Source organism: Pogoniulus pusillus, chromosome 34, assembly GCF_015220805.1.
Source record: "Pogoniulus pusillus isolate bPogPus1 chromosome 34, bPogPus1.pri, whole genome shotgun sequence".
Taxonomy (NCBI): Eukaryota; Metazoa; Chordata; class Aves; order Piciformes; family Lybiidae; genus Pogoniulus; species Pogoniulus pusillus.
Window position 1 is genome coordinate 10890843 of NC_087297.1, and position 23282 is coordinate 10914124.

The 23282-nt window shown below is 42.8% G+C and overlaps 1 protein-coding gene across 2 annotated transcripts; it reads right to left on the reverse strand.

Moving 5' to 3' along the window:
- Positions 1-2257: 2257 nt before the first annotated feature.
- On the reverse strand, positions 2258-22337 carry LOC135189849 (kinesin-like protein KIF20A). Of its 2 annotated transcripts, none has more exons than XM_064170592.1 (19): positions 22132-22337; positions 21717-21857; positions 20509-20583; positions 19429-19548; positions 18404-18542; positions 18124-18308; positions 16165-16252; positions 15554-15748; positions 15356-15467; positions 14529-14600; positions 12717-12863; positions 11700-11865; positions 10303-10473; positions 8993-9132; positions 7687-7852; positions 5649-5760; positions 5498-5565; positions 3806-3925; positions 2258-2841 (listed from the first exon to the last, which is right to left on the reverse strand). In XM_064170592.1, the coding sequence occupies exons 2-19, from the start codon at positions 21840-21842 to the stop codon at positions 2566-2568; spliced, it is 2478 nt and encodes an 825-aa protein (XP_064026662.1). In that variant the 5' UTR covers positions 21843-21857; positions 22132-22337; the 3' UTR covers positions 2258-2565. The 2 variants fall into 2 exon arrangements, with proteins under 2 accessions (XP_064026662.1, XP_064026661.1); XM_064170591.1 differs by having other exon boundaries at positions 15554-15751.
- Between the last annotated feature and the right edge of the window lie 945 nt (positions 22338-23282).

Below are 23282 nucleotides of genomic sequence, written 5' to 3' on the forward strand. Positions count from 1 at the left end.
ACCCTTCAGTTCCCCACCAGGCCAAAGTTATCCCCTGAAGCTCATGGGAAAGCACAGGAGTTTAAAGGAAGTGAAGACTCTCATTGCAGTTGCTGAGACTTACCAGTGAAACTATGTTAACCTTAATTTTCAACCTCCTGTGATTATCCAAGAGTATTCCTTCTATTTGTGCTGCTTTAACTAACCTCAAGTCTGTTCTAAAGCTAAAACTAGCTCTAGCACAATCCAGAACTTGTGGACACCAAGTTACATTGCAGGGACACTATGGCTTTGCTGCTCTGTATGCAAACCTCATTCATAAGGGCAGTTTGCTAAGCTCTACCTTTTGTTCTACCAAATCACTCCCCAGAACAGCCAAGCTGGTGCAACTGCAATGTAACTACAGCAAAGATTACTTCTGGTTCTCCCCACAATTACACTGGTTCTTTACAACTAAAACCTAGAATACCTCTGCCACCTCTGAGCCCCCATTTCTTTAGGCAAATGGTACTCTGCAGAAGCTTAAAACCCTTTGGATAAAGCTTCAGTGTGCCTGCAGTTGAAGTTCAGCAGCATAAACATTCATTGCTTTTCCTTTCCACAGGCTTCCTTCAAGCTGTGCAGTTTGAGCAGCCTCTCAGTTAAATATGTAAATAGTTTCTACTGATGGTGATTTTTAACTTTAATAAAACACTTACTCTGAAGCAAGCTGTATGGTACTAATTTGAGATACAAATGGCTGAGCAGTCGGTTCCTTGGGAACAGGGCAACATCTGTTCATCACCACTACCAGGATCTGTGGATTCTCCTTTCCTTACACCTACTGAGCTTTGAGAAGCTGAAGATAACCAAATCAACCTTTCTGCATCTTTCTTAGGGTTGTGTGCTGGTCTGGAAGGCAAAAAGAGAAGCTGTGAGTGTCCTTTAAAACAGCTTCTCCAAAGTCTTCAATGCAATAGCAAGGCAGTCCACTGCAACTCTAGGGAAAACACTGCAGTTAGGTATTAGTAGTTTACTACAGGCTTCATTTTAAGGGAAAAAATGAAAGAATTTGAGATAACATAACCTTGTTTTCCTAATCATGTCCTGTAGGCAACCAAAGAGCTCTGGGAAGCAGAAGATGGAAACAGCAGCTGCTCAGGGACTAAAAGGTTAATGTTACACAAACTTGCTAACACAGTCTCAGCCAAGTGCCAGGCTGCCAAGGTGCAGCACTGGATTGTTTGAAATGGTATTAACAGGAAGTTAAAATAGTATTAACAGGAAGTTGCCAGCATGAGCCTGTTCTGATGGCTTCATTGTTTTTAAACTTCTGATTGAATGCTGCTGTTCCTAGAGGAATTTGTAGATCATAGCTTTCTTATTCAAGGGTTTTAACACTCAGTGTATAATATTGCTACACTAAAATATTTTTCATAGCTGGAATAGTTTGGCCAGAAGTAGAATAATATTTTAGGAACTCTACCCTGTAGCTACTAGAGCCAGAAAAGTCTCAGAACAGGAGACCAGCACTGGCTCAGGTGCTGCATCTCAGCCTGGTTAAAGACACACAGTGATTATTTACCACTAAATGCATCCAGTTCAATACCAAGCTCAAAAGACCTGTCACAGTCACCTTAGAGCAGGGCTACTGTCGGTGTCTCACAGGAAGGCTGCACCACCTAGTGTCACCACAGGGAGGGTGACATCCTCCTCTGAACTAGGTCCCATTTACTTACAGGTTCTGCCTTGTTCTAAAGCAATCCTCCAGCACTTACAGGCTTGGGACTTTCATAAGAGCTACAAAAGCTCTGGTCTTTCTTCCACTCTTCCTTCCTTGAGCTACTGGATAAAGGTAAGAAACACAATCAGGGATATAATTCTTTCAACTCAAGATCATCTTATGTCAATCACTGTGATCACCTGGCACCTAAATTTATGCTCTTACCTTGATTTCACTCATTTTTCTCACCTTCATAAAAAGAGAAGGAATAGTCAGAGCTTAACTTAGTAACGGAAACATTTATTATAGATACTTTTATGCATATTCTTAATGGAAATTCAAGTGAGATATGAAAGCAAGTTCCTTTACAAAACCAAAGTTAAAGAACAGCAAGGAGCCAGATAAGGCCTTCTTTTGCTGCCTCTTTTAGTGATCTGCTCAGTCTGGTCCCAAGATGGCATTCTCCAGGTCACAGATTACGAGCTGAAGACCTAAGGTATTTTAACTACAGGATATGAAGCTAAGAAGCCATCTAAGAGTCAACAATGAAATTAAATACTTACTTAAAAAAGGTAATGGGCAGCAGATGAGGTACATCCCATTTTGCATGAAACACATTTATCAGCATCAAAGACCATGACAGCAGCTACCCAAGAATTAAAATGACATCTATCTCTCAAATCACATCCCTCTATCAACAGTAAAAGCACAAGTTGAAATCTAAAAACACAGCTCTAAATTCAGCCCTGATCCAATTAATAAATAAAATCTGCATGAAACATTTATCTCTGAGATAACAGGACAGTGAGCATCTTGGAGTAAGAAAAAGCTGACAGCTTAAGATTCAAAAAGCCCAGTAACTGCACCCTTTGGTTAACCAAACATCATTCTTTTGCTCTGTAAGCCAACAGTACTTGTTTTCTTGAGGAGGATGAAGCATCTTCATGCTTCCCCCAGCCTTTACCAAGAGGTGTACTGGCAGTGGCTGCTACTGTGGATTTCAGGTTGGCCAACAAACCTCTCCTGGGCTTTTGTGGGTTTGGCTCCTCGAGAGGGAGAGGCTTTTTCCGTTCATCGAGTTCTTTTTGCAGGGAAGAGACCATTTCTTCAAGCTCCAGGACACGTTTAGCCCAGTTCTGGAGACTGTTCATTTCTTGATCCTATGAGGACAAGGCTGTGTCAGATTTGTGAACACTCTGAGGTCTTTTTCAGGGAGTTAATTTTGTTTCATATCATTTTACTACACCAGTAAACACCTTTGTTATTACTATGCCTACTCAGTGTCTACTTCTGATTGACTCTAACATATTTAGACAGCAGCAACCTATGGGTCCAACAGATGCAGTTAGAGACCAAATCTGACTAAAAAGCTGATGCTAAGACACTCAGCCACACTACACTATTCTAGGAACCACATAAAGGCAGCTTGCCTGTCCTAACCTGCAGTTACTAAAAGCAAAACTGCTCAAATCAAAACTGAATAGTCATAAGTCTGCTAACCAGGACTAAATAAATGCTTTGAGTGGGCAGAATAGAGAGTCTTAAAGATGCTCTCTAATCCTTGTGGTTAACAAAAACCACCATCAATTAAAAATCACCTTTTCCTATGTCCTAGAACCAATTAAGAAACAAGGGTTCAAGAGGAAAAATTCTGAGTCTCTGACTCTGCTTCTGAAGGAAATCTTTCTTCTGATTCAATATGAAGTAGTTTACCTGCCCACATATCTTACCCAGCTTGGCCAACTCTGCAGGAGCATCTGTAGAGCTTTAAAGGCACTGACATTTGCTTGCCATCAGCAAAACACTTCATGATTAGAGTTCTGAGTAGTATTTTCATGGCTTGACAATTTGTGGCATCATTAGATTAGGTGTTGTCAGCACAGTTTGCCTACTGACCAAGTCTATCACTTCAGCTGAAAAATCAGTTCTGTCTTACAGGATACAGAGTCAAGGAGCAAATGAAGAGCTCTCACTCCTAATTCAGGATGTTAGAGACAGAAAAATGCTAACACCAAAAGAAATTAGCAAGACTGAAGAGTGTATTTACGTGCACAAAGATGCAGAAGCACTCAGTAAAAAGTAGATACAAACAATATTAAAGTTACTTTTCAGTTGTTGCCAAACCTTGAGTGTGATTGTACGCTTCAGCTGACTGTTCTCTTCTGCCATTTTCCTGTAGCCTTCATTAGCTTCTAGCAGGGTTTCATTTAATTTCTGTATTTTCAACTTCAGAGACTTTATAAGCTGAAAATAAAAGGCATACCCAGTGAGGTTGAAGAGAGCATGTTTCCCATTAGCTTTGTTTATGACTAGAACTCATGCAGACACTGGAAGCAGTTCTGATTAGTGGTGAACACCGCAAGATCAAAGCAATGAAGATGAAGTTTGCTTTTCAACCTCTTGTGTTCCAACTCATCCCTTCTGATGATAAAACACAGCTGGAGCATTCAAGGGCTATTGTAGTGAAGCTACCAGATTTGCACTGACTTGTCAATCTAAGAACAGCAGCACAGACTAAGCTACTTGTGGGACAGAGAGAGGAAGTGCAAGAATGCTTGTCTCATTATCACTATATAATGAATTGGAGCACAGTTACAACAGAAGACCTCACCTTTCTGATGGAAGTATTGACAGATTAACCCTTGAGAGGGAAAAGAGATTCTGAATCAGCAAAACTAATATAATTAACCAACTTCTGCAAGGTTGGAGGGAAACTAACTAGACTGATGAACAAACCCAACCACCCTTTGCTCATGTTTGATGGGAAGAGAAAAAGCACTGAAGTGCTCATCACACGTGCAGATGCATGAGCTGATGGGCAATGACAGAACCAACTGCTTCAAATTGCTCTCACTTACTGCCAGGCAACAATGCTAGCCTTCTAACCCTTCCTAGCCACACAAAACAATCAATACTGTATCAAGCAGTAAAGCCAATCTTCCATCAGCATTTGAAACTGACACAGGAAATGGAGAATTATGTAGAGCTCACAAGTACAGGAGTGGAAAACAAATGCCAAGGCCACAGCACAAGACTTGGTAAGGAATAAGCTATTTTTGGAGTACTTTTTGTCAATAGAAAGGGCTCACTTTCCATTTACATGGTTTATTAGACCCAGCTGGAACTATTTCTCCAAGCCCTACTCCTGTTTGTTAGTAGTGAATGGAGAAAAGCTTCTCTTCCCCATCCACTTTAAATGTGAGAAACTAACTGTAGCCTTACAAGAGGCTCATTCAAGTTAAAGACTAAGAATGCAGACCTATGAATAATAACTATTTGTTTTCCACAACATAGCCTGAATCTCAATTTCCACCTCTATAAGCTATTCAAAACACCAGTCTTGTTTGAAGAACAAAGACATTCCCCTTTACCTCAGTCTGTGAGGATGGTGGAGTTCAGTTCCCACAGAAAGGACTGGTTAAAGGGACCGTTTTGGCTCTAGACCTAAACTGTTACCAGATTCTGCAGCTGTTCCCCCGTGCATGTGCAGGCAGAGTCGGAGGAAGGAATTCTGAGGCCATGGCAGCAAAGTTTACAACAGATCCCAGCACAAGGCTGTATACTTTCCAACTACATCACATTCCTCGTGTAACCTCTGACAGTCACAGAAGCCTTTACAAACCAGAGTAAAGCCACAACATGGCCAAACTCCAGCAGCAGTCATCCAGCGTTGGGCAAGGGCTTTTCTGTCAACCTGACAACCACTTACAGGAATCTTCCTGCTTTTACCTACAGTGCAGCTCTTCAAGCTTTGAACTGTGTCAGAGTTTAGGACCATTATCCCCAGAGGTTGGTTAAATACCAAGCAGTACCTACCTCTTCTTTCTCTCTGCATTTTTTCTGCAGCCCTTCATTGGCTCTCTGCATCGCTCTGGTCGTAAGATCTAGAAACAGAAAAATAGTTGGGTTGGTTTGTGCCCAATGCCAAAAAGAAACTGAAGTTTGAATACCCAGATGAGATTCCTACCTAGTTCCACATTACTGTCAGCAGTTGGTGTATCTGAATTCAGACTTCCCAGCAGCCTCCCTGACTCTTCATCCAGTTGTCTTTCCAACTGCCGTATTTTACTTTCTCTATCCTGAAAGAAAAGGGCACAGGGTAGAATTTGGCTGAATTTTTGCTATTATCATTTCTGCTATTTCAACCTATCATGGAATGGTTGGGCATGGACACCTCCTCCTAGACCAGCTTGCTCACGGCCTCATCCAACCTGGCTTTGAACTCCTCCAGAGTTGGAACCTCCACAACTTCTCTGGGCAACCTATTCCACTGTCTCACCACCCTCATGGGACAAAATTTCCTCCTAATGTCTAAACTAAATCAAATTTCTTCCAGTTTGAAGCCCATACCCCTCATCCTGTCACTAGGTGCCTTTATAGATGTCCCTCTCCAGCTCTCCTGTAGCCCACTTCAAAGACTGAAAGGTCACTATAAGGTGTACTTAGACCTTTCTCTTCTCCAGGCTGACTTATTCTCCAAGTCTCTCAGCCTGTCTTCATTTAGAGGTACTCCATCACCTGGATCATCTTCATGGCCCTCCTTGATGCACTACTGCAGCAATTTCAAACACACTACACATGTTACATATGTATATGCAGTTCTAAAAGCATTTCACAGGTAGATGGTTATGGTTGAGAAATCACCACAAGGAGAAACACTCAGATCATGAGACCTTCTAGGAAGAAGTTACTGTACACAGGAGTCAGCTCTTCCAGTCTGAACATTTCCAAGCTGTATAAAAAACGTATCCATGTGGCAGAAGGGAAACTTTACTGCATCTGGCTTCAACACTGTTTCCAGTTAAGGAAGAATATGTTTCATAGATCTCCTTTTCTGTACCTCTTGGATTGTTAGGGGAGCATTACAGAGTGAGAAATCAAACACGTTGCCATCAAGAAAAGTTATTAATCTGAAGCTGCCTACTCAGATTTCATGTTGTCAGTTCAGACTTTTACATCTTAAAGTGCCTTATCTAACTTGCCACCAAAGACCATCTTGTACTTGGAATCTCCCCTTAACACAGCCTTGTGGCCAGTATGAAGAGACAGCTCCAAGTGCAAAATGCACTACTGAAATGTGTTTTCTCCACCCCAACATGGTTTACAGCTGGGGCTTAAGTGAACATAAAATCGGAGCCTAACAGAGAAAAAAGACAAGTGTGAAGGAGCTGGCAAAGCTAAGACTGTTACAATAGAGTGCTGTCTGCCAGCAGCTGCAGAGAGCTGTAATGCAGCAGAAATGCTTGTGGATGACCATCTACAACAGAAACCCACTTCCCTCATGCCTTGAAATGAACCTGCCTACCAGTGGAGGAAGACATCAGTTCCTGGACAGGAGAGTGTTGTAAGGAAGCAGCTCTGGTGACCACCACAGCTGATGCTCTATTCTTCCACCTCAGATCTTGTGAAAGACTGACACCAACAGGTCTCATCCCTTGCCTGGGCACACTTAGCCATCTTTGTAGAGGCTAGAAGAGTTGCACATTGAAAAGGACAGCAACTTCCTGATGCCATCTCGGAGCAGTTCTAAGTACACTTGGGAGATCAAATTCTTTCCTGCATAAAGTTTGATGTCTCATCTCAGTTTCTCACCCCACAATTCTCCCAATACACCTTCAGAGCAAAGAGCCATTATAATACTACCTTGTACTACATTCTCCACCACCCTTTCAGGCTAACTTTCCATTTTACACTCCACAATCCCAAGGATCTCCACAGTCTGCTCTCTCCACCATCCCTCAAGGTGTTACAGTCACTGTAGTACAGAGATGAAGATGACTTGGATTTCCTTGAACTGTGCTCCCAAAGATCAGGAGGTTTAGGCAAACAGTGTAGGTAGTGTTAGACTGAGGTATCTCAATCTTTACAGACAGGACTGGACACTAGAACAGCCAGTCTGAATCAGCAGTTATTTTGACTGTTCAGTGTTACATTTAGGATTCCCAAATGATTCTGCTAAGGAAGAGCAACATTTACACATCTTTTAAGCAGCAATCAAGTCATACCTCAACTTTCTCTTGTTCAGCCAGAAATTCTTCTATGGGAACATAGTGATGCTCGATTTGTTCCATTGCACACATGTAGGCATGTTTCTTGATGGCCTCTTTATACATCTCAAATTTGCTCTCCAGCTTCTCTTCATAACTGTCTTTCATGTCTTCCAAGCGGTTGCTGAGGAGAACATGTGAATCAATTTATTCTATTGGCATTCCAGCTGTTACTTTGACTGCATGTGTTCAATTGGCAATATCAAAGCTATTCATTTCATTATGAATAGTGAAGTTAAGAGACCGAGAAATAACTTTGGTCCCTTTCCTTCATCTTACTGCTTTGGTCCCTTTCCTCCTTCTTACTCTCAATGGTCCCAAAGACTTGCACCAAGGTGTAACTTCTACAGCTTGCTACAGAACACCATGCACTGAACCTCTGTCAAGTGTTTTATATGCATAAAATCCACCACCATGTAATGACAGATAGGACTACACCCAAATCAGACCTGATAACTGAAGTGTATCACCAGGAGGCATCTTTCATATTGGTTTGGGGAAGTTTTTCCCCGTTAAAGATAAATGTCAAATTAATTTTGCCTTATTTCATTACACTTTACTCTTGTCATAGTTTAAAATAAATGCCCCAGCAGTGACACAGAACATGAGCTCAACAGAAAAGGTGTCACTGCTGGTTCAGTTGCTCAGCCAAAGGGTACCCAAATGATTTTTAAGTCAGTGCAGGTGCATTCAGCTGGGAACTCAGCTTGGGGTTAGTCTCTGTTAGCAACTCAAATCAGGAAACTGATTTCAAGAAGAGAAGAATTAAGAGGAAATTAATTCAGCTTGAGTAATCTGAACATACTTGAAGAAAAATCCCCAAATTAGTTCCCCCAGTGCAGCCAGCCACAGTAATTTACAAGACAGTAACCTAACAATGGTTCATCAAGTCACCCAGGAGAGCTCAGAGATACAATCCATGCTACCTTGAGCACATGCACACACCCACACGACCAAGCCACGTTAAGCCTCAGTGGGGTACATGTAACAATCTTCTGAACACTGAGTCAGGATAATCTCCAGCAGTTACAAATTAAACAGAAAAGGTCAACAGAACAGTTCAACAGAAAGCAGCATTACTTCTTCACTGTACACGGGAAGAGGTAGAGCTGTACAAGTTTTTCCCTTTTCATCAGAAGCTTTGAATTCTCCAGCCCTGACCTCTCTCAATAACATAGGTGCATGTCCTGCATGCAATCTATGTATAGATAAGATTATGCATTTACAGATGTGGAACCCTTTGCAGAAGACTAATGTGACTTGCCTCCAGGCTTCCTCTGTCTCCAACAGCTGTCGGAACATGGCTGCTGCCATCTCTCTGCGTATCTTCACCTCCAGGAGGAGTTTACTTTGCCTTTCTGCAACTAGCTTCTCCCTTAGGTTCTCTGTAGTTTTCAAGAGATCCTGAATGTAACAAATTTGAGGTCAGAAAACAAGCTAGAAATTAAATGAAATATTCACACAAGCTAGCAGTGAAATGATGAAATGAAATATTCACAGGCAGCAAGCCACAGAGGGCACTTCTACTGGCCTGCATTCTCAGTAGGCTGCACCAAAGGTGAAACACTGACAAATGTGAACTTCTCCTTCAAATAAACCTTCCTCTTTCTTGATAGTTTCTGCTGTCAAGGAGTTTACTACTGCTTTGGCATTTAACTATGAATTTGTACAACTCTTCAGCACACAGCTTCATTGCCATTAGACTGTAGATCCTTTGTTTTTCAACTGCTGTACCTTAACTTGCTCCTGCTGCTCCCCAAGCAGCACAAGTGACTAGAAAATGCTGTTCTAAACACACACACAGAGTTTCCTTACTCTTCTTGTTGAGCAACCAGCTGAATTCCAAATTGAGCACTCAACCTAACTAGAAAGCCACACACAGCCTTCCTCAGCAATGCTTATATTCCCTAACATCTAGACCACGCAGTCTGGGTCTGCCTGACTGACAGTTTGGGTGTTACCCACGCCCCCACTCTCATGGCATTACCCAGCTCTGCTGAGTATGGTCTGGAAGAATGAAGCTACACTTACAGCTTAGCACAATATACAAGCATGTATACACACACATTTACAGTTATACACAAGAATATACACATTAAAAACTAATACAGAAACACAACAGCCCTCCCAGAAACCAGAGTCCACAGGAGGGGCTCCCAACCACACTTTCACCTTCTTTCCACCCCTCTGCCTTATCCCAGAGTTTGCCTTACATGCAAGGCGAGTTTGGAGGATCGGCCAGGGGGGTCAGAAAGCAGGACTAGTTACACAGAAAGCAGGCTAGGGAGAAAAGTACAGGCACCCAGAGACACACACCAACTGTTATCTATGTTTTGTGTTCTTCTTTTTATATATCTCAGCAAGCCTATGAGTGCAGCAGACAACACCACTGTTTCCTTTTCACAGCCTATAATCTCATTTCTTTCACTGAAGTATTCCAGCTAGCCCAGTTGCAGAAGCTTACAACTCTCCTCTGATACAGCTTCCAGCACAGCTCTTATAGCAAAAGATTCTAACATCAGAACAACCAGCAATGTGTTTCTAGGGTACAGCTTTGAGTAGATGTGTATCTACCTCATGGCTCAGAATGGTGATGTCCACTTCCTCTTCTGCAGGGGTTTCAGCACTGTCAGGCAAGTCATCTGTAGAGGTGTTAGCATCAAAGTGAATGATAGCTCCGCCATCACCTCCAACCAGCTTAGGTGGAAAATAATTGAAGCTCCTGGGTAAGATTGTCTGGATTACCTGCAAAATCCAAAGTTAGAGGCACTGACTTCTCTTCAATATTGGCAGCACCGATAAGAGAACAGTAGGAACAAGTGGCACAAGTGCATTGTTATGATTACAAAAACATAAACGAAACTGTAAATGTCTCTGAGCAGACAAAAAACATCCACCAGTACAAATAGAACACTTTGGTACTGTAACAAAGTGAAAATGGGAAAGCTGTCTATTAACAACCTTTATATACTTGGCTACAAGGTGCTTTCTCTCCCCCTAAAATACAAGGTTTAGTGTAGCTTCCTGGAAAACTGATGAAAAGCAGTAAAGCCCTAAAACATCTGCTCCTTCCTGAAATACTGTGGGCAGGACTCAGGGAACTCATGATAGATATGTAACAGTTTTAAGTGTGTCACAGACCAACATATCAGAAATGCTTGTTCCTCAGTATACACTTAGGAAAATCAGGAGTGAGACAAAGCTTTCTCTCTCAGATCACATTAGATGTGTCAGAATTAACCCATGGTTCCAGACTAGAAGAGGATTTAATTTCTTCTGTGGAATACAGCACAGCCCACCATCCCACTTCCTGCAAGAAACAGCTTCCAGGGAACAATATCAGCCAAACATCAGACCCAGGTCTGGAATTTAATAGGAGGCTGACAGGCAGAGCTAGCAGGAAGAAACACCATAGATTAACAGAGATGGCTTTGCCTTCAGGGGCAAGAGCAGACTATCCTCAAGCATCGACTTGCCAATAAAAAAGTCTTCCCTCTTTATTATTCCTTATTTGCACTTAGCTTAACAGAAGCAAAGCAGGTATAAAGGATCTCATTTAGACAACAAAACAAGAGGCTCCTTCTTCCATGACCACCACTAGTGGTCCAGAAAGCTGTGGACAATTGTCACCTTGCACAACAGACATCTAACTGCATACAGATTACAAAATTCAGCAAAAGCTTGACTCAAAGTCCTGCTTGAGTCATATCTGAAGCATCCTGACTATGTTTTACACAGCATGTTGATAGTGTGGAACTGACCAAGCCGGACATCTGCCGCTACCTAAACTTCTTACCACAAATAGGTCTGAAAACTTCGTAGAAGCCTTTCAGGGCAAAGTCACATGCAGAAGACTTACTGTGATGCACTGAAAGTCCAAATCACACAGAAGTCCCTGTACAGTCTCATCATTTCACAAGGCAAGAGTACTAGAGAATGCAGAAGAGCAGAGAAAGCTGAAGCTCTCTTACCTGCTTGGCTATAGCTGAGAATTTCATGACATGCAGTGTTTCATCGTAGGTGGCAGCGTGCTGGTTTATGTTGACAATCATACAAGCTTTGCCTTTCCCGCAGAAGAAGGGCTGAAACAGACGAGTCAGTTTGCTCTCTCTGAAGGGAATATAGCTTGGCTTCATCCTCATGGGGGAGAGAGTAAGAAAATTGTGAAATAGGAAAAAAGTAGAAATTGTGAGATACTGTAACTGAGCTTCATTCTGTTTCTCTTCTCTAGGATGCACACAGAATCATTAAGGATGGAAAAGACCTCTAAGGTCAAGTCCAACATTCTATCCAACACCATCATGGCCTGTAAAACATGCCCCCAGGTTTACATGTTCTTTTAAACACCTCCAGGGATGGTGATTCCCTGGGCAGCCTGTTCCAATGCCTGACCACTCTTGTAGGAAAGAAAATTTTCCTTATATCCAACCTAAACCTCTCCTGGTACAATTCAAGGCTATTTCCTCTCATTCTATCACTTGATGCTTAATACTTGTATTTGAGCCTCAGTTATTTCACATCAAAGAGCAAAGGCTTTCCTGGATGCCAGAAGCTCTCCAACAAACTGAAATACTTAAAAAGTAATATGGTGTCTGCATCACAGTATCCTAGTGTCAAAAAGCAGAGACTGAAACCAGTCAAAAGCCAAAAGTAAGCACAGGATATCTTTCAGCTGTCTTGTTTATCTACCTGCACACTTGGATGTGGATGGAAAGAGGACAAAACAAGAGTTCTGTCTGCTAAGTGTTTTACTCACACACACTGGAAAAAGCTTTGCAGTCTGCTGCTAACTGGCATTTTTATTTTCTACAAACAGTAAGTTTAGACAAAGATGTTCAGTTCAGGTATTCCAGTGAGATCTGTAATAAGGCTTAGAAAAGGCTTTGTAGATTTCCATTTTCCTCCTGCCACAAACCGCTCAGAAACATCTAGAGGTGCTTAGGATTTCAACATAAAAACTAGCACGTTGTTTACAACTTGTCACTTACTTTGGGTTTTGGTTTTGCTTCAGTGCTGCAATGCATTTTCCAAGGATATGGAGAGAATTATTAATATTTCCTGCTTCTTTTAGTCTATCTCCAAAGGCTTGTGTTTTATTGCACCTCTCTGATCCAGCCAAGTCACAGAATGACAACCTGCATGAAAGAATTACCCAGAAGCCACATATAAACTGGTTTCCAAACAGCAGGAAAACAGAAGTGCATGTCTTTTTATCTCTTCGTGTCTAAAGTGCAAAAGATGACTTATTTCAGCCTACCTAGATCACAGAATAAGCTGTACTTTAATAACTAACCTTTGTCCAGGAGGATATTTAGGATACCAGCACGTCACTTTCCACTGTATATTGAGATATTTGAACAAGATTGCTGCCTCTGTCTATTCAGAGCATCCAATCAAGTCTATTTGTAGTGCTCACCTAAAACCTCACAGGTGTGTTTAAAAAAATCAGTTTACCAATCCAAATCCTTTTGCAATCCTTAAGTAAATACATCCAAACAAGAAGAAATCCTGAAACAGTTTTGCACATTGGGGCAACACTCCAGAATTACTTTGACAGCACTTTCACCCATGCCAGCCCCAAGAGGATGGCAGGACAGCACTGTGCTTCAATACACTACACACTGTCTGCTCTGGGTACAGCCCTGTTCATTCAATACTGCACACCAGAGGCCTGAAATCCTCCCAGATCACCTCAGAGTCCTTTGGCTTTAGCAGTTGTGTGCTACTAAACTCAGGCCTTATGGTACAACAGGTTACAGTCAACAGGTAATTAACCTGAAATCACTGAGGCACATCTTTCAGCTGTGTGAAAGGTTATGATCTTTATTCATTCCAGAACAAGATGGAGAGTTTTTCTACTTCCTTATACAACATACAAGCTCTGACATTGACCCCACAGCTGCTACAGGCTTTGCCAGGGGAACATATAAAGACATGCAATGGTTAGGGACACAGATGCAGTCATTTACTCAAGTTATCTTTCCTTGGAGTACTTATCAATGGAACATCTGACATGAAAAGCTGTTACCTCACAGTGAAGTGTATCTATTACCATCTCTACTCAGAGACAAGAGAGAAATCAGTAGAAGTGAACTACAGGCTGGCCTCATTTTCCCTTATCAACCTAAAAGGACAATTAATCAGGAAAGAACAAAAGCTATCGAGATGGCTTCAAGACAAAAGATTAGGTCACTTCCCATAAAGCACAAAAGAACATAGAGGTGTAAGGATTTAGCACTGCTCTTACCTACATTAGGGCTTTAGACTAGGAGAACAGTTTAAGCAATCACTCAACTCCTCCTTACCACGGATTGTAGCATGCAGCAGTCCCAGAGAATGTCACCTGCAATCTTTTTGCCTGATTTGGCATTCCAGGAGCATGTCAAACATTCAACCCATAAACTCTAGGGGTTTGTATGTTGGGCATTCAGCATTTGCTACTGCACTCCAACCTTAGAGATTGGCTTCTGTCAGCCACATGAATTCTGCTTGTCAAAATATACTGTGGAGTGTTATGCAGGACTACTTTGTCCCCACCATATATCTATTTCACTCAATTCACATAGTGACAGAATTTTAACTGCTTCCTTCAGCTACATCTTAACAGAATGAAGAAAAGAGAGAAGGAAACACTTCTACACCTATCCTTACTGGATACCCTTCTGTGCAGCTAGTGGAGTTGCAATTTCCTTCTCAGCTCTCAGAGGATTTAATAACAGCAAGTTCACCAGTTCAGCGTGCTTGTATCTTACCAACCCTTCTGAAATATTTACATCCTAGTAATCAGCTGAAGCACTTACTCTGAAACTCCAAGAACACGGGGCTGGTGCTCATCAGTTAGCTTTAGTAGCCTGATGGAGAAGATGCTGTGACTGGAATGGAAAGAAGACCTTTTTAATAATCCCAGTTAAGCAGTCACTGAAACAAAGTAAAATCTGTATGTGCTACAGAGAGTTCAATGCTGAAGAACAAGAACTCACTGATTTACATTAGCTACCCTCGCAATGCATTCACTCAGCAGCAAAAAGCAGCAATGGAAGTTGTAGTTTGTGATTTTCCATTTATTCCAATACAGGAAAGAGGAAAGCCTACAGGCTGTCTTGGATTAAAAACCAAGGCAGGTCACTTAATTACTGATCAGAAAATGAGTAGTGAGGGAGCCACTTTGTGCACAAACTTTAGGCAGCACCCAAATCAGTAAATCTGAAGAATTAACTTAGGTAATTGCACAATTTGCTCTACATCCCCTACTGACAGGTTCCAGGCTTTTGAGGATTGTACTGTCAGTGGTGAAGAATTAGCCAGGTTTTGCTTCAAGATGCTTGCATCATTTGCACTTAGCCCAGTCAGCATGTGCCAAGAGGTATAAGCCCTGCTCACTCAAAATTGAACTGATTTTTTGCTTGTCCAAAGCCATAAACAGCAACCCAAATTCAGCTATCATTAAAGTCAGAAGGCTTCTCTGAGCTTTCTTCTAGAACGAATTCTGTAATAAACCCAGAGTAATCAAGAAAAGTCTTAAACTGTTATTGAAAAGTGGCTCACTTCAAACATTCTAAAATCTTCTCCCTTCCCCTCCTCCCTCCTCCTAAAAGAAGAGGCAGAGCATGCCAATAGAGGAACAAACCTTCTACTTGATTGCTCATTCATTCTAGTACAGGCAAAGCTTCGGTTCTTGTTTCCTATTTTTAGTATTTTGCATGCTTCTTCAATGTTCTGAATGTTAACCCACTTTAAGTCTGTGAAGAGAGAGAACCTTCACATACACTTCTGATCAGAAAAGGAATCCTGTAACACTGCTGAGCCCATAACCCAGAACTGTTACCTTTAATGTAAGAGTTTCCTCCTTGATCCTCACAGATTCTCAAGACTCTGCGTTTTTGTGCTTTTGAGGTAGAAAACACATTCAACAGGTCATACACATATTCATTGTAAATCTCACAGAAGGAAATCCACACAGATGCTTGTGTTCTCTGCTGTAGGTTAGTCCTGTATATGTCAAGTGGAAAAAAGTTCCTCTCTGCTAACCCAAAAGAGAGAAACAGTTCAATGATCAAGCAACACCCTGATAAATTTTCTTTACAATATAGAGAACCCTTTAGAAGGAGGCTTCTTTATATCTGCATTGCACAGTAAGATACACTCTACTACACAACCGTCAGCGGAGCCAAGAGCAAACTTCTCAGCAGAATATATCCAAGTTCTAGGCTTTCTCTACCACAAGCTGCCAGCAGAACTAAGCTTCCTTCTCCCCAAAAGGAGCCAAGTTATCAAAACATTTTCACATGTCCCTTCCCCAAAGTTGAGCCATTAAAAACTGGTTTAAAACTATATATTTTACTTAGCACTATAGAGATTTTTCACCCCACCACAGTTAACTACTTATATTCCTAGATTACTATTGGTTTTCCACCCTGTTTTTTTTTCCTACTTTACCTAGTGAATCAGTAGGACTCACTGAAGTACAGTTGGAAGACTCAGACTGCACACCACACACATTTGCATTTGAGATGTTTTCTGTCTCCTTGAGAAAATAACAGACCATTAGATCCACATGAAGAGAAATTAAAAATGATAGCAATTCCAGTAAGACCTAAATGTTGAAGTACTATTAAGCACTAAGCCACCCTCACTCCAGCTGCAAATGAAATGTTTCTAACAGTACTGAGCTAACAATCAATTCACCTGGAGCAAACTCAGCTCACCTGGCTGACTTCAAACTGCTCACAGACTACAGCTCATGTCTGGCCCAGGATTTCTGCACAAGATGTAAACTGAGCCTGGGGAAGGGGCCTGCAGGATCCATGCAAACCAAAAGCCCACCAAACCGTATCTGCTCTTACATTACAAGCCTGAGTGAGCATCCAAACAGCCATGCTATTCATTCACAGGCTATAAGGAAGCACAGCCACAGTCCCATGGATAGCTGAGCTGTCTCTGTGACACAAGACCTTGCTAATGGATTTTCTAGAAGCATGTTTACCTTTCCCTCCTGGTGGTGGAGTCCTGCTTGATATTCACTGCAGTGCATCTAGATCACCTACTGCAACATTTAGTAACTGAACTATTAATCAAATCAGGCTATGATTCAACAGGGTTATCTGTCAAGTAGAGTTATCTTCAAAATAAGACATTTGACCTCCTGTTCTAGACCCTGAGCTCCTAGATTGCTCTTTCTTATGAGCTTGTTTAACAGCATTTATCTAATGTCCTCCTGACCACCTCAATCTTTAAGACTCACACCCCCTGCACACACATGCACAGTATGAGCAAGCTTTTAAGACCCTCTCAAAATACACAATCTTGAGGGTCACTTAGATTGTTAAGCTGAGATCTCTCCTCAAAAGTTAACCAGACTCAGACTAAACAAAGTTTCTGGTTTGTAGGGTTTAAATTAAGGAATAGAATTTAGACTGAAACTTTCCAAAGTCTAAATCAAAGAAGGATTATTTTTTCAGAGCCAACTGGAGTGCTTCAGTAACGCTGATACTGAAGGCCACAGAAAACCCAGTCAGTCATTGCTTCTCTACTTCCCAGAATTTACAGTTGCTTTCAGTGATCATCAGCTGAGCCTACCAGATTTAGGGATTAAATGCATGGAATCAGAGTTCAGAATAATACTAAAACAAACAAACAAACTGTTCTGAACAGAAGTTTAAAAAGCCAGACACCTTGTGACAGTTTGCAAATGGGTCTAGAAGCACAGAGCAGTCACACACACACTGGTGTCCATTTTCTGGCAACATCACTCATTTCTCACAATGGAAATAGAAATGACTAGATAATGAGAACAGGAGGCTGCCACAGTAAAGACTCCTCTATTTGACCTAGAGCCTTCAGAGATCAGAGTTAAAGACTCATGCAATTCTCTAAAGCAGGCTGTAATCCTCGCAGGAAATTCACTGCTGTATCACAAGAGGTTTTTTTCATCAAGTCACATAAATCACAGGTTTGCAAATGTTCTAATCTGTCTGCCATCAAAATGGACTGTCCTGTCTTCTCCACTGCCCCTGCTAAGATCTCGCCACCACCTCTCCTGAGCTAGTACTGGAATTTGAACAAATGCCCTAAGGTCCAGCCTGGGAACTGTCCCAGAAGACAACTGACATAAAGAGGCAGGTTTTAGATAGGTCAGAACTGTTCCTCTATAGAAACACAGACTTTGGTTTTGCAATGGATTTTGCTCTGAACCATGTGCTACCTGCTGCTGGAAGTTCTTCCAGTTTACCCTGAGCTCCCAACCCAGGCAGCTGCCTCGTTATCCCAAGGTTTTCCAAGTGGTTTAGAGAAAGCTAAAGAATTGACAGTAAAACAGAGATTGTACTGAAGGTAGTCTGTTGGACGGGAAGCTTTAAGGAAGTTTCATTCAGTAACAAGAAGTATCTGGTCACTGACCTCTTTCAGTGATGCAAGAATGGCAGCTTTTATGGCTACTTCTTGCTTAACTTGCACATCTTCTAGTTTCTTAACCTCATTGCTCAAATGTGGTTTGAAGTTCATCTTCAGATATTGTCTACCCCTTATGTGGTTAAATACCACATCAAGTGAGCGAGGTAGAACACCAAAATCTTTTGAAGTCCCTTGAAAATAACAAAAGACAGAATACAGCCATTCATATATGTGTCTCACTGGATCTTGACTCAGCTATGTCTGCTTCCTGGCAAACATCCCATACCTTGGATGGTGAATGTCTTGCCTGCATTAGTAACCCCATAAGCAAACACCAGTCCATTCACTCCATTAATATAGGCTTTTACTATGTCTTTCATCGAGCCTTCAAAAAATTCCCTTTGGGTAGTTTCTGGTCCAAAGACCTTAGGAAAAGGGGGGGGGGAATATAAAGGATAAAAAAAAAATGAGAAGAATTATAATTGGCACAAAGAAATGTAGCATGTCAAAATATTAAGCACGGATTTATGGTGATCAGATTTTCAGAGCAAGCTGAGCAGGAGATACCAGCTTGGCTGTCTTGCCTGAACTCCTTCTGATACAAGGTTTTCTGCTGAGTTCTCAAAGGATGCCTGCTTAATTCTGGGAGGCACTCAGCCTTGCACTTAATTTTTGCATATTTTCCTATTGCTAAAATAGACCACTCATGATGCTTCTGACCACATACTGTTCAGTGGACACTTTCAAGAGCTCTGGTGCAGATGCACAAGTCCCTCATCACTCTGCTCCAGTCACAGAGATCAGCATTAGGATGGTCTAAATGATTCAGTGCCTGGAGCTGTTTGTCATTTGATACTCTAAGAACAGAAGTTCTTGCTGTAGGTAACAGATAAATGTAACTTAATTCCAGTACTGAAGATTTAAGCAGCTGGACTGCTACTCTTTCAAAAATAAGTCCTTTCAACCATGATTTCCTGCAGCACTTCCCAGAGGAGGGCATCTGCAGAAGAGCAGGAACACAGTAAATCTGTGTCCACAAGAAGCTCCTGTTACATCTAACAAAAGAAAAGAGCAAAGAAGCTTCCTTGTGTCATGTAATAGACACCTTCACTGTAATATAGCTTTCTTGACAGCCCAGCAGTAATTAATAAGCGGTTTGGGACTTTTAAGGCAAGTATCTTCACATGTAATTCAAAGAAGAAAAATCACATTGCATTAGAGTAGAAAATTCAATTTTTATCATTACAGTGGAAAAAAAAAACCAACCAATCAACCAAATGGTAACTAAAAGTGAGGAGAAAGTCTACCTACCTGAGAAAAGGTGAACTTGTGCACAGAATGACCAATTCCTCTTTCACTGTTTTTCATTGCAGAAGATGCTCTGGGTGCACTAAGAATTACTGTCTGAGGATCTTCAATAGTTACACAACCCTTAAGAAAACACAAATACCAGGAAAAAAATATTTAGGAATAAAGTTACCTGTGAATAAAAAACAAACAATAAACCAAACAAATCAAAAAGAAACAAGCCCAGAACAAAATTGTAGCTGTATAAATAAACAGTTGAAGATGTAACTTCTCCCTTGGCGGCTGTAACAACTAGAGAGATACTTGCTTCAAATGAGAAAGTGGACACAAAGTTAAGGCAATGACCTGGAGTTTTCCAAGAGGTATACAAGATTTTTTAGGATTCCTTCCATCAACTTTTGGGGTTTAACTTTCTAATCTCTGGTATTTTGTGGACTGTGGCTTGCAGTCCCCTACACAGCTATGAAAATAAAACTATATAGAAACATACTGGGTTTGCACTTCAATCATTTTCAGGGTGAAACAACAGTAAAACTCTAAAAGTTCCAGAATCATATAATGGCTTAGGTTGGAAGGGACCTCAGAGATCATCTACTCCAGCATCCCTGTCATGGGTAGGGATGCCTCTCAGCTAGACTCAGCTGCTCAAGGCCTCATCCAACCTGGCCTCGAACACCTCCAGGGAGGAGGTAAGAAGAATCTGACAGCACAAACTGTCACCAGGACATGGTAGTAGAACATTCTGGCAATCCAAAGAATCTCAAGGGTCAGATACCTGAATTACTCTCATAATTGTATTGTCTCTTCCATGGAAGTCTTTTATTTCTTGAGCACTCTACAGAGTCAAGAGTGACATCTACTTTTAAATAACATACCCAGTGGGATTTTGCAGAGCTACAGGTTTGCATGTCTCTGCTATGCAAATCACTAAAAGCTGAGATACAAAAAGCTCATGCTTATCCAGGTGAATCCACAGATGCTGTCTAGAAGCAGCCTGTAGATCGATAAAAGAAACTCTGAGCTCACAATATTCAGTGGTCTTTGAGAGGGAAAAGGAAAACATTTCTTACTTCTACAACTAACCTGAGACTCGTGGTTTTCAAGCTCAGCTACAGAAAAGGGTCTCACCCTCAGGAAGACTTTCAAAGGTTGATTCGTCTATTTGTTGGAAAACAAAATGGAAAACACACAGTTACAACGGCCACTTCTGAGCAGAACACCCCCAGATCCCATCAATCACATCAGCATACATATCTGATGCTGGAAAATAAAATAGGAAATACTGCCTCACTTTCTCCTTGTGAAGCTCAGACCCTAAGCTCTCATTGCTTCTTTACCTTCTAATGTCCTTAAGTAACCCTTTCTTTGTTGACACCTCCTCCCCTCATTTATAGTCTTTACAACAAAGCCAGCATTTTGATTTAAAAGAGCGCACTACAGGAGGCACAAACTGCTGCTTCCACCTCCTGGCCTCCCTCGGTACTGAACTCCAGCTGCGCGTCTCAAAAGCCGCTCCGCAGCGTCGTGCTCACACATCGCACGCTCAGCTCCTGGGTTAACACATTCTTAGCCTCTAGAGATCACTCCCTTGTCCCTAGCCAGGCACTAGCCCCTCATCTTCCTCACAGGAACAGCCATGAGGCAGTTCTCGGTTGCTAGGGTGAGCTTTCCCATCCCGGTCCGTTTTACAAAGGTCTCCCCACCCAGGTGAAGTGATAGTTGCAGGGAGGAGTTTTTGTTTGGGGTTTTATTTGAGGGATTCCAGCATGCCTTCATTTCTTGCAGAGAAAGTTGCCCTATTTTGGCAACTTGTTCATCAAGCAGCTGCATTTACCAGAGCTAATCACAGCCTCCCATGCCCAGCACTCCACTAATCACACAAAATGAAGTCACCTGAGGGCACTCAAGGAAACCTACGACTCTCAAAAAGCACAGGTGGCTAAACCATGTTCCAGAAGCTACTGCTGCACAGCATTATAACTTGGGCTGGTTTTTTTTTGCAAGCACCTAATGTGCACCCACCAAGGATCCAACCCCTTTTTTTCAGCTTTAAGAGCACAGTCACCTTACACTTAAAGTGCAACTCCTTAAACACTCCTCAAAAGCTCAGCACACCACACAGCATTGACCACCTGCGCTGTGATCTATTTGTAAGCAATGGGAAGGAAGCAGAAGAGTCAAACACACCTTGAAGGCAAAATGCAGTCCTCACTGAAAAGAAAAAATGCCAGAAATGCTTAAAGACATAAAAAAGGCATGATCAGGAGACACCTTACAAAACCAATCCACACCTCCTGCTCCTCTGCAGTAGGCAATCCTGTTGACTCCATAGGCGAAGGTTTATCCACTGCATTCAGGCAAGAAACTGAAGTATCAGCTACTTCGCCAGAAACATAGCTTTTCTTCTCACAATCCATTGGTGTGGAAAGGAACTTGTGAGGAAAAAACAAAGAATGCCATCGTTTTCTCTCTGAACCAGCAAAAACAGGCCCAAGCAGCAAAACAGACACCAGGGTAGCTTCAGAGGATGAAGGAATCGTCAAAAGACACCTAGCCATGAGGTTGCACTAAGGAACACGCATGTGAAAGCATACTAACAACACTCGTCTGTCACCCACCGGGAAGCGCTGGGCCGCAGCCTAGTGCCCCCCTTGCCCCTGCCTCCGCTCTCAGGGACGCGGTCACCAGACTCAGGCTCCCACTCACCTCCGAGGTCACCGCGTTCTGCCGCAAAGAATGGACAAGCAGGACTCGGCCAGGCCGCCAGGGACACGCACAGAGGAGAGGGCTGGCTGGCTGGCTGCTGCCCGGCGAGATCACCCTCGGCACGGTGCCAGGCCTCACACCGCGTCCCGCCAGGCGAGGCCGAGCGTGGCAGCCGCTGCCAGCGTACCGCGTGCGGGACCGCGCCACACACCGCCCCCTGCCGAGCGCCGAGGGGGCAGCGTTTTGGCGCCGGGAAAGGCGGGCGCTGATTGGCCTAGCGCAAGGGGGCGGAGTGACAATGAGGACCAGCCCGGTGCGAGCTCGCTCCGCCCGGCAGGGGGCGCCAGCACACAGCGCAAGGCGGCGGCGCTACCGACGGGGAGGGGGGCTGCGGCCGCCGGGAGTGCGGGGGGAACGGGACGGGAGGGGACGCAACGAGGCCAGGGTCAGTGGTGACGCAGAGTTTGTTCATCCTTTTTAATAAGCACGGGGGAAGGAAAGGGCTCGAACCGCGCCGTAAAGCGGCACCGGCAGCGGCGGCTTAGCGGTCAGGGGAGGGGGCAGAGCCGGTACCTAAATATTGCCGTCAGAAGTTATATAAAGTTACCGTGGGCCTTACGCAACCCGGGACACTGCGTGGTGTTGTCGTAAACCGAGTACACATCACGGAGTGTTCAGGTTACACAAAGCCAGAACCGCAACAGCAAACCGTACCACAGGGAGGAGAACAAACCCCGCGGGGTGGGAGCACCTGGCTCTAGTCCCTCACCTTCGGCAAGCAAAAGGTCTCTTTTGTTAAGAGTGGAAAAACTTCACCTTTTGAGACCCTCTACTCGGAGCAGGGAGGCAGCTGTGTTTCTGCAGTGCAAGACATGGATGTGTTTGTCCATCAGTGTCAATTGGAGGCATGTGAAAATAGACATCCTCAGAATGTGAAGAGCCACAGCTGCTCAAAGAACATAGGTGGGACTTGAATTTGTTTAGCTACGTGCAAGGATCAGCTGAAGAACGGTAAAAGTCAGGTTCATAGCAGTAAGTTTTGATTAACAAAAAAGACCACAGGCAGCAATGATGTCAAAGCCCCCCAGCCCTCCTTCCCTAGATCCAAGTGGCTTTGGTCAGGCTATTGAGTCAGAGGGATGATGTCTTGG

Coding starts and splice junctions, on each gene's coding strand:
- LOC135189849 (XM_064170591.1), bottom strand. CDS start 21,842: ATGGATTGTGAGAAGAAAAGCTATGTTTCTGGCGAAGTAGCTGATACT. Junction 18,543..19,428: donor ACAAGTTCACCTTTTCTCAG/GTAGGTAGACTT, acceptor CCTTTTCCTAAG/GTCTTTGGACCAGAAACTAC. Junction 16,253..18,123: donor TTCTTGCATCACTGAAAGAG/GTCAGTGACCAG, acceptor TATTTTCTCAAG/GAGACAGAAAACATCTCAAA.